This window comes from Dama dama, chromosome 20 (genome assembly GCF_033118175.1).
Source record: "Dama dama isolate Ldn47 chromosome 20, ASM3311817v1, whole genome shotgun sequence".
In the NCBI taxonomy this organism is placed as follows: domain Eukaryota; kingdom Metazoa; phylum Chordata; class Mammalia; order Artiodactyla; family Cervidae; genus Dama; species Dama dama.
Genome location: NC_083700.1, coordinates 2,795,328 through 2,807,191, shown reverse-complemented (window position 1 = coordinate 2,807,191; position 11,864 = coordinate 2,795,328). Strand labels below are relative to the sequence as shown.

Here is an 11,864-nt window from a genome sequence, read left to right as displayed (position 1 = left end):
TTGTTATTCATAAACTAACAAAATCCAAGAACCCATATACTCCTTACAATTAATCTCCAGGCTTGTTATATTTTTAAATAAAAATCAAGTTATAAACATGTAATTATTTGAATAAACTATAATTTTATTATTTTTTATTTTTTGGCTGTGCCACACAGCATGTAGGATCTTAGTTCCCCAACCAGGGATTGAACCCACATGCCCTACAGTTGAAGCATGCAGTCTTGGCCACTGGACCACCAGTGAAGTACAAATAAACTGTAATTTTACACTCAATGTATCAGACATGGTAATTTACTACACAAACTGGAACTCAAATGTATTTTTATGTTCCTGAGCTAACCACCTGACATCAGTTGGCGACGCTAACAACACAGTGACAGACCTTTACCATTTAAGAAACTGACATTCAAGGTTATCCTCAAGTGAACATAAAAGCCTATAACATGGAAGTAATTTGTAGTTTTATAAAGGCAACAAATGCTTCAGTCAACACACAGAAAGTGTGAGTCATCACGCTTCAGAGCTAAGATCATCTCATGTTTGATCCAACTTCTACTATTATTGCATTAGCAGTAATTCTTGAGAAAAAAGAAAACAAATTTCCCCTATTTTGTAAAATCAACCATTATTGCTGGTGATGGAAATTAAAAAAAAGTCTAAGAAAGTACCACCCACAAAAATCAGTTTTAGAGACATTAAAAAGTAAAATATCTAAATTCATACCGCTCAGCTCTATGGTAGGATGAGTCTACCAAGCACTCCATCTTAAAATGGCAAGAAATTCATGAGACTGTTTCAGCAAGTGTTTCAGCTAGAATTTATCTTACACACCTCTATAAATGGTTTTAGATCTGAAACAGATACACAAAGTGTTGCTTAAATTTTCAGTTTTATCTTATTACAGTCATAGGAGGAACCATATGCAGGGCATGAACCGTATGTCGGGTATAAATTCTGATCCTGCCTTTATTTCCTGGCTGGCTTTGTGTCTCAATTTTCTATTCCTTGAAATAATACCTAACTTGCAGGGCTCTCAAAAGAACTCAAGTTAAAACCAGGTAATGCATATAGTGCTTAAGATTTTTAAAAACATGTCACCAGGGTTTTATTAAATGTGATACTCAATAAATGGTAGCTACTGAAACTTCTACTATAGTGATGGATTCCCAAGGAATCCGATACAGTGAACATTCCATTCCCAGTGTTATCCAATCATTCTGGGTCTGTTTCCCTTCTTTAAGAAATACACGACTCATCTTTGAACCTGTTCTTTAGGTACAGGTGTCCTGCTCATTCTCTTCTAGCATCTTAATGGTATCAACTGCCTTATTTCTCTCTACAAACAAGTCCCACACCTAAGTTAGGTGGCCAAATACTGGCAGAGGGACTGCAGCTACCAAAAAAAAAAAAAGGAAGATGGAGATATAAAGGAAACTGGTTGACACTTCAGACAGAGCAGAATGCTGCCCTTCCCTTCTCAGGATATATTTACCACAATCTATATGGTTAGCCTCAGAGTAACTTGAGAGAGGTATTAAATACAACAGGAAACCTCACTGCTCAGTTTCATGTAAAGAAGCAGGTATGTTTTAAAGATTAAAAGATTAACAAGTATCTCACGGTATAGAAAAATTGTAAATGAAAGAAATATGGGCAGGAAGCTCCTATACTGGTTCAACTCATCTACTTCAAATTAAAAGGCGCTGTCGCTAGGAGGGGTGGAAAACAAAGACAGTTTCCAAGAGGGACTCTCAACGTTTACTGTGTCCTACGTGTGGGTGTGTGCTAAGTTGTTTCAGTCACGTCCGACTCTTTGCGACCCTCTGGACCACAGCCCGCCAGCTTCCCTGTCCACGGGACTCTCCAGGGAAAAGCGCTGGAGTGGGTTGTCACACGCTCCTCCAGGGATCCTCCTGATCCAGGGACTGAACCCGAGTCTCCTACAGTGGCAGGCAGTGGACTTCCCCGCTGGCTCAGACTTTAAGGAATCTGCCTGTAACGCGGGGACCCCAGTTCAATCCCTGGGTCAGCAAGATCCCCTGGAGAAGGAAGTGACAATCCACTCCAGTACTCCTGCCTGGAAAATCCAATGAATGAAGAAGCCTGGCAGGCTACAGTCCATGGGGTTGCAAAGAGTCGGACACGACTGAGTGACTTCACATCACTTCTTAACCACTAGTGCCACCTGGGAAGTCCTGCTATATCCCATAATTAGACTTTTTTTTTTTTTTAATAGTTAGGCATTTTAAAAATGACAAGTCAAAGAGGCAACCCTCTCTGCTAGTAAAAAACCTAGTGAAACTATTACGTTCTGGGTATCCCTTCTTAAATGGTTGTATATTTGTAGTTGATGCCTTTACTAGAAACTGGGGAAGTCCCCGCACCATCTCTGGCAGACAAAGACACACAGTCAGATATCAGGAGGCAAGAGTATGGGCTGTCAGGTGGGATGCATGAGATGAGCGCTCAGGGCTGGTGCACCGGGAAGACCCAGAGGGATCGGCTGGGGAGGGAGGCGGGAGGGGGGATCGGGATGGGGAACACATGTAAACCCATGGCTGATTCATGTCAGTGTATGGCAAAAACCACTACAATACTGTAAAGTAATTAGCCTCCAACTAATAAAAATAAATGAAAAAGAAAAAAAAAAGAGTATGGGCTGTGGGGACAATCTATCCTTTACAGTCTCGCCTCCTCCCAAGGGGGGTCTCAGTTTCCTCATTTTATGGTATTAATTATCACCTGATAAAGGGTTTAATCAAGTATAATTTTTTTCTAAAAAATTACCTATTAAAAGGATGTATTAAGAACAGATATGTTTTTATCTACTTATATTAATAATGTTACTTCAGTACAATTTATACTAAATGTGGATAAGATTTCCTATCTTGATTAACACCCATGACAGGAACAACATTTTACTGAAAGGCTACTGTATAGCTGCCAGAATGTTCAATACATTTCCTGTAATACTCACAGTGACCTGTGAAATTTATTATTCCCATTTTACAGGTGAACAAATTAAGTCTCAAAAAGATTGGGGAAACTGCCTAAAGTCACAAAGCTAGACTAATAGTTCATACTCAGAACTGACCGACCCACAAGATTATTCTCTCAGCTACTCTACAGTTTCTCTGATATATAGCAGGAAAAGAGTAAACAATCTGCAGAAGTTATATAATCTTAAGTAAATACAATCTCAGTTTCTGCAAATACTAACTTTATTTGACAGCTCAATACTCACATTGGTTTTTATTCACCGAAAACGAGTTAAATAGGAAGTGTCTTCTTTTAGCACTATTACATTTAATTAAAAGGCTGGATCTGAAAATCATCTCTTACCTGTGTTGTTATCTCCACTCTCCATAGATGGTTTACTGGTTTCTGACGGATTGTTCATTCTTGAGTCTGCAATAAATTAGAGATTTTTTTAAACTTGGGGATGTGTTTGGGTAAGCAAAAATTGTGGCAAACAAAAAGGTTAAGAATACTGACTAATGTCACAGCCCTAAAGTTCAAGGAGAGATGGTGTCAACACTAAAACATTGGAAACTATAATATAATTTCATCTGAAAGAAATTTAAGATTTCCTTAACTCTGAAATGATCCACAAATAAATCATCTTTTAAAGAAATTTAAGATTCTTCCAACAGAGACAACAGAAATCTAACCTGAAAAATTATGAGAGTATAATATAAAAAAGAGGAAAATGATTTATAATATGAAGCATAGAGTATATTACAGAAACAAAATTGGGGTGGGAGGGGGAGAAGTACCTCACAAAACAAAATATGTTATTCCCAAAAAGTTTCTTTTTTCATAAGTAAAGATATTCATTAATTATAACCTAAATAAGCTACTGGTAATCTTGATAACAGACTGGACAATAACTCAACAGAATAAAAAGAAAACATGTCTAAGAAAAATAACTCCATATTTACTCTCCATGCCCCCCAAAAGAAACTAAACATGCATCAAAGTGAAAATATACCAAAATCATACAATTATAAACTAGTACAAGAAGCTGGATTACAAGGCATAACAGATACATCTAATAATTGCAAAATTAAGTCACAGTCATACTCACTTAAAAATGATACTGCCTTGATATCCTAAATGGACACTTTCATAGTAATAAATTTTCATCAAGCAATATTAAGCATCTTAGAAGATATGCAAGAGGGAAAACAAGAATAAGTGCACTTTATTCTTACCTCTAAACTATACTTTTATATATTATATATCTTATTCTATTTCTCTTGTGAGCTGAAACTTAGCATATTTATAATCAAATAAGTTTACTATCAAGCAAGTTCTAATTTTTCTGCCCATCATATTAAGAACCATCTAACTATAATCATTAGTAGAGAATAATACTTAAACTGTATTTATTCAGATTTTGACTCAAGAGCCCATTTTGTCATCTGCTTAAATGTTTAACTAGAAAATCAAAATAATCGTTAGTAATCCCCAACATGTTGCCCTTAGTTATTTTATCCACAGGCATAACTGGTAAGAAAGAATCAAGAATCCTCCCATAAATTTCATTTCCAATCTGGAAGCTATGCAATGGCTTTTCTAATGCAGTTTTTGAAACAAATGCTTGCCTTATGGGCTTAAGTAGTTCTAACATATCTTTGTTCTGTTCTTTACATGTTCAGAGTTCAAATTTGTTAAGTCTGCAGTCATAAATGAAGACAGTTCTATAACTTCCTTCCCAGACCCATTCAGAAAAATTTAAATATCATCTGAAAGCATACTAAGTTTTGAAAGCAACAGGTGTACAACTTAGGAAATATCAGCTTTCTGAAAGACTTAACCGAAATCTTACGAACGTCAAGAAAAGTCACAATAAATGTAATAGAGTATACTAATAAAGCATACATGCTGCTCAGTGCTTCCTTTATAATGTATGTTAAAACAAAATGGGAAAAAATGATGAACTAGTTAACGTTCATCAGAAGGGTAACAATTTTTCCCCACAAACCATAAAAACAAAGCTGCAGGCATAGTTCTTAACAAGTCATGATCTTGTATAATTCATATCTTGGTTTCCACATGTATAAATTAAAAATTATGTCACAGATATTCCATGTGAATCTTCTATGCATTTTCTATTAAACTCTCAAGAGTTTAATACACATACACAAAAATAAATAAAACCAAATTCTGACTAACTATACAACTATGAATGTTATACATTGGAATGGAATGGAAAAATGTTTAAATGATATTAACTGTGAACTGAAATAACAATTTCTAATTCTAAAATATATTGCCAAAAATATTTCAAAAAGGCACTTTCCTTTCTTGAGTTCCCAACTTAGTGGATGTAAAAGAGTAAATACAAGTAAGTTTTATTTATGTTTGAAGATTTTTTTCTTCTCTCTAGGCACACTAAACCGACTATGAGTCTAAAACACAGTCTACAGGTTGCTCTTGGACTCAATTCTTGACATCAGTTTGCCATTTTAGCCATTCACCCTTTTCATAGTGGTTTCTATCATGCTGTGTAAGTATCACTACTATCTTGGGTTTAGACCATGCCTTCTGCCTAAAAATTCAAACATTTTCAGATCTGTCATTTTATTATGAGCAATTGCAATGGTGTTAGGGACAGCCTCCACTTTTCAAGTGGGAAAGATTACATACAGGAAAAAAAATAATCTGGGGTTCATAACATCACTTGGAGATATGACCAGAGTAACCCAAAGAGGATTCAATAATTCTTCATATAAATAGAAAAAACTCAGCACAAAATACGGTTACTATAGTCACAGTACATCTAAAAACCAAAGTGCCTCAATCTATTTTAAACCTTAACCAAAGGCAGTTTATATATTCAAGCCACACATTTCTCTCCCCAAATCTTACTGTTTTTTAGGAAAAAAACTCTAAAAACATGCTTTCCAGCACTTAAAAATTGTTTCCTAAAGAACAGAAGTTGATTTTTAAAAATAAAACAGGCTAGTATTAATTAAAATTTGAAAACAGTTAACAGTTTCTAAAATCTGGAAATTGATCAATGGTCCTACTGCAGTTAACCATTCCAACTACCTTCTGCATTAAGGATTTATGGGAACAACTATGTACTATGGCTCCATCTTATTTTTCACCAGGCATTTTTGGTTTTTAGATAAGATATTCATATTCAGTATGCAAAACATTTTTACTAATATGTACATATTATCGAGGTACACTTTATATCTTGTTTCAGATTTAGACTGTTTTTTTAGAACAATATGAAATGCTCTCAACAGAAATTCCCAAAAAGCAAAAATGTCCTCCATTCAAGTAGAGCTCTAAATCCACACTATTTACTGAAAATATCCTCTGAACCAGAAGAGCTAGTGGTAGGGAGGAACTTACTGTAAATTCAAGCAGGCTTATGCTTTGCAAATGCTCTCCTCCTTCCCAGCTCAGTCCACTTCTCCCCCCTCCCACAAGTTGGTTGCATATGCGATTAAGTATTTATGCATAGTCAACCCTACACACACTATTTCCATATTAAAGCTTATAAGAAAGAACTGTGCTGGTACCCACCTAGGACATAGTCACTGCAGTCCAGCATTGCTGTGAAATCTTCTAGAGGTTCAGACAGTCCAAAGCAAGGAAGAAACAGGTAGCGGTTTGGCGTGGGAGAAAGAAGGTACTACTATTTCTAACAAATCTACACTATATTCTTTAGAGAACAAGGGTGGGAGGTGGAAAGTGGATTAGGGGAGAAGCAAAATACAACTTCAGTTACACCATAGCAATCTTCAACTGAATAAGGAAACTTCAGTTGCTCAGAGTAGTTTTAGTCTCTCTTACCAGCTAGGACTGACATTGTCAAGGCAACTGAAGCATGAAAAGTTCCCCTTTTTGTAATAAAATAGAAACAAAGATTGCAGCTGGCAGTTTCCATAATGAAGCTTAATCAGTATGCGCGTGATTAGGGCCTTATGCAAATCTCTCCTCGTTAGCTCAGCAGCCAGCACTTTGAAGTCCATGAACAATTCATTTACGGAATACACTGAAAGCACCCCCTGCATAATTTAAATCATTGCATAAATATTTATCAGTCTATTTGCATATTAATTGGCAGTGCATGAAGGGAAAAATTATCTCCTGAGTGCCAGCATAATAATTAGGAGGATAAAATGAGATTTCTTCCAATGGTCTGGCTTCTTGGACCTAACTTAAGATAGTACTGAGGGAGAGGGGAGGGACAGGAGACTGTGTTCTGTTAAAATGCCACTGAAATGACACGTACAAATTAGAAACAACTCTACAGACTTAAGCACCTTTAATCTTATTCCTGCTGGCAACAATGACTTCAGTAATAAGAGGATTTGCAAAAAGCTTTTGACACAATCCAAATAATCCCAAGGAAACAATTAGCAAGGTAGAAGCAGAACACAGGGCTGTCAAGATGCTGCTAGCCTACTGATAGAGAATTTTCCAAATATTAGCATACACTGTCAGGGGAAAGTCCTACTTTAAAACAAGGAGCCAGCAAATATCTGGGAGCAATGCAGCATCTATAAAATTATCTTCAGGAGTATGAAAACTCATTAGCTGCAAATTCTTTTATACTACCAAATTAACCAAATAGATTAATTGAATGCCACATATCACAAAATATCCTTCCCCCATCAAAATCAATCTAAAGTGTATGACAACTTGTTATTTACAATATCAATCATAAAAAAATGGGTCATTAAATTGTGGAATTACTTAGTATTTTCAAGTAAATTTCACTTAATGGATATGAATCTATAAACTTAAAATACTTACAAAAATACATTTATTCAATTTAAAATGAATTTACAAGGTAAAACATCAACACCAAATTTTTTAGGCATTACCATATAACAACATTCTAATGTAATCATTAGACAGTTTGAGAGATTTCTAAAAACCCATGAAATAAGCATTACTACTCCTTTTTTAAAATAAGGAAACTGAGGGACAGCTTGAGAGTTGAAGTATTTTACCTAGTGTCACACGAATAATTTGGAGTCAGGATTTAATACCGGATTTTGCTGACATTAAAACTTGAGCACCTGGCCACTGTAATACCTATGTACAAATCATACATTTAGGGAACTGGTAGACATGGAGGGCTTGAATCAAGCAGCAGACTAAAACAGTTTCTTTTCAGCATAGTAAGGAAACCAACAATTGGTGACAATGACTTTGTGTTTAAAAGTCAAGTGTGTGTGGACACACAGAAGAGTGCACCAGACTTGAGAGAGTTCTTAATGGTATTATTTCACTAATAATTGCTTTTATTAAGAACTTATCTTCAAGCATGCCAAGTGTCTGACTCTTAAAAATACGTATATACCTTTCCCTAACATTAAGGATGAAATGAAACAATATGCATATGAGGAAATGAAATATAAGAATTCTCTAAGGAATGGTCAAAAGATTTCCCAGAAGTCAACAACTTTGCTAGGAACAGAACCAAAAAGGCTTCTTAACTTTTAGATCAGCACTCTATTTATATTGCTAGTTTTTCTGTTTTATAGAACCACAAAATCTGTAAGACAGGGAGTGTGGGGGAGAAATTTAGCACTGACATGTAGTACCTGTGAGACGTTCCCTCTCTGAACCTTCCTTTTCTCATCTGTAAAGTACTATCTTTCCCCCGAGGCTGCTCTGAGGACAAATGTGCTTGTGCTTCTCAGACCAGACCCCGCACTAGAGCAGGAGGTGGCTGTGCCAGAGAAGACATGAAGACACAGGGCAAACACGGTGTATCTTCTACGAACATCGATTTTATTCCATAATAATTCACAACACTTTGTATCAAAACAATCAATAATATATTATGGAACAGAAAAGGAAACAAGTGAATTTTTAAGGTAGAATGTATTGGACTACACAACTTCTACTTGGCAGGAAAATATGAGAAGTAGCGATGAATGTGATTGGAACATAGTGGATGTCAGTCAATAAATGTTTTTTTCCTTCTTCTGCCTTCATAAAATTTTACATTTATTGCCTGCATTTATCACAGAATCTCTCTGCACCTCACAATCTACCTTTTTCTACCTTATGCGGTAAATACCACTCAACTATCTTTCCCATGCCAACTAGGTCTTTCATACATCAGCTAAGGATGACCTATAGCTACAGACAGACAATCACGGGCAGCTAAGGAGTGTTTACTGGAAGATACCTTGCAAGGCAGTATAATTACCGTCCTCTCCCTCAGGTCAAGAGAGTTCCACAGGGTCTTTCTGCACAGTAGGCCTGTAGCTCACCAACTCACACAGGCGACAATGAAATGTGAGACCTCCTCCCCTCTACTGCACAACTCACCATTTTCAGCCCAGGGTGAGGGAGAGAGAAGGCAGCATGAGATGCAACTATCCAGGATGACATGAAGCCTCACCTCATCCAGGCTACTGACTCTGTCACAGGAGTCAGGGTGAAGAAAACTCCCTGTCACTCTTGATCTAGGTACTTTGTGCATTCTAGACGGAAGGCTTAAATATGAGAAGGTTGTCCAGGCCTTTCATAGATGGATTGGGGGAGGGATGGCCACCATTTTCCCATTAGAGTCCCCTAACCATGGAATACTTAGATCTGAAAGAGGGGAACAGACAGAGAGCTTTTTCCACAAAGACTCAAATGTTCCTTGTGGCTCAGCTGGTAAAGAATCCGCCTGCAATGCGGGAGACCTGGATTCGATCCCTAGGTTGGGAAGATCCCCTGGAGTAGGGAAAGGCTACCCACTCCAGTATTCTGGCCCGGAGAATTCCATGGACTATATAATCCATGGGGTCACAAAGAGTCGGACACGACTGAGCAACTTCCACTTCAAATGTTCACTTGGTCCTCTGTCTGAAATAGATTAAAACTTAACCTAAAAAGAATATCCTTTTAAAAAAGAAGAACCATTTCTGGGAGGTTTGTGGGATTGCTATTCACACTTCAGCACGAATTAAATCAATTATAAACTGCTTTCCTTTTAAGACCTAGTTTGGCTTCCCTGGTGGCTCAGTCAGTAAAGAATCCGCCTGCAATGAAGGAGACCCAGTTCGATTCTTGAGTTGAGAAGATTCCCCTGGAGAAAAAAATGGCAACTCACTCCAGTATTCATGCCTGGGAAATCCCATGGACAGAGGAGCCTGGCAGGCCGCAGTCCATGGTTTCCCAAAGACTTGGACACAACTTCTCGAACCAAACCGCCACCAAAACATAGTTTAGGAGTTGACTAGTAAGATAACAACTGTTTCCACTGGAAGAGGTCAATGAATACTCTTTTTTAAAATAAATACTTTTATTAAAGTATAGTTGATTTATAGTGATTCAGATGTATAGCAAAGTGATTCAGAAACATATTTTCAGATTCTTTTCCATTAAAGGCTATTAAAAGATATTGAATATAGTTCCCTGTATTATATAGTAGATCCCTGTTGTAATCTGCTTTATATAGTAGTAGTGTGTATCTGTTAACCCCAAATTTCCATTTTATCTCTTCCTTACCATCTCCCTCAGTTTGTTTTCTATGTCTGTGAGTCTATTTCTGTTTTGTAAACAAGTTCATGCACAGAATTTCAGTTTCCACATATAAGTGATATCATATTTGTCCTTCTCTGACTTATTTGACTTAAATATCATATTATCTAGGCCCATCCATGTTGCTGCAAATGGCGTTATTTCACTCTTCTATGGCTGATTAATATTCCATTGTGTGTATATATATTTCACATCTTATCTATTCATCTGTCTTGGCTTCTTAGGTTGCTTCCATGTCCTGGCTATTGTGAACAGTGCTGATATGAATACTGAGGTGCATGTATCTTTTTGAGTTAAAGTTTTCAGATATATGCCCAGGAATGGGACTGCAGGATTATATGGTAACCCTATTTTTAGTTTTTAAAAGGAATCTTCCTACTTTTCTTCATCGTGGCTGCACCAATTTACATTCCCACCAACAGTGTAGGAAGGTTCCTTTTTCTCACATCCTCTCCAGCATTTATTACTTGCAGATTATTAAAGATAGCCATTTTGACTGACATATGTGAATGATGCCTCCTAAGGTTGCAGTACAGGGATTTCAGTAGACACACAGCAAAAAAACCCAAAAACACAATAAACCCCCAAACCCCAAAGGGAATGTCTACCATTTACTAAAAATTTAGATAACCAAATACCAAGCAGTATTTATTTTTAGTAATTACCTTTTATCAAATCTTTACAAAGCATTCAACTTGGGTTTCACAGGAAACTTTTAAGTTTTTCCAGAAACTTAACTTTTTCCTTGATTGATCTAATAATTATTTAAATCATCTAATTAAATAAGAAGTATAAACCATCATGAAAAGGGCTGACAGCACAAACAAGTAAACGAATCGTGATACGCGTACACCTCCCGCACCAGCAGCAGGTACGCACAGGCACAGTAAGGAGGAAGCATTCAGCACGCCGAGGGCATCATCAGGATGCTTCGGCATCATCAGGATGCTTCAAGCAGGACTTCTGAGGGCACCAGTGAACAGACCTGTCATTTAGGAGGTGGTTTGTCAAGAAAGCCGCCTCACTAGAAAGCAGCCAGTATTAAGAGGCTCATGCTTTGGTCTCTTCCTTAACCTGCGCTACCTTCTATCTCTACAGCCACGCCACAGCTCATTTACTGCTCAGTCCAACACTCTGGCATTCTTCGGTAAACCTAGCATCATTACAAAATCCAACCCTCAAGTTCTTAGCTGTAAAAGCTTAAATCTTGTGTCATTCTACTCAACTTTTACCATTACACTAAACTTTTCTATTTTATCATCCTGATTTTTACTTCTGTAACTGTCTTTTGTTTTAATTTAAACAGTTCTGCCGTCATTTACTTCATGTATGAACACATTCAGTAA

General features: G+C 36.9%; 1 protein-coding gene and 1 long non-coding RNA gene across 5 annotated transcripts in view; one reads left to right on the top strand and one right to left on the bottom strand.

The window, feature by feature from the left end:
• Nucleotides 1–11,864, bottom strand: part of POU2F1 (POU class 2 homeobox 1) — a 205,293-nt gene that overhangs the window by 89,465 nt on the left and 103,964 nt on the right. The window contains exons 1-2 of one of the 4 annotated variants that reach the window (XM_061120176.1): nucleotides 6,547–7,485; nucleotides 3,346–3,411 (exon numbers count right to left, since the gene is read on the bottom strand). In XM_061120176.1, the coding sequence (XP_060976159.1) occupies nucleotides 3,346–3,411; nucleotides 6,547–6,574 (94 nt within the window). In that variant the 5' untranslated portion in view covers nucleotides 6,575–7,485. Of the gene's footprint in view, nucleotides 1–3,345; nucleotides 3,412–4,090; nucleotides 4,146–6,372; nucleotides 6,427–6,546; nucleotides 7,486–11,864 lie in introns of those variants that run through there. The other 3 variants (XM_061120177.1, XM_061120178.1, XM_061120175.1) reach the window with 3 other exon arrangements.
• The window catches only part of LOC133040455 (uncharacterized), a 46,920-nt gene continuing 41,616 nt past the window's right edge, over nucleotides 6,561–11,864 (top strand). Inside the window, exon 1 of the long non-coding RNA XR_009688964.1 lies at nucleotides 6,561–6,652. This is a non-coding gene — a long non-coding RNA (uncharacterized LOC133040455). The remainder of the gene's footprint in view (nucleotides 6,653–11,864) is intronic.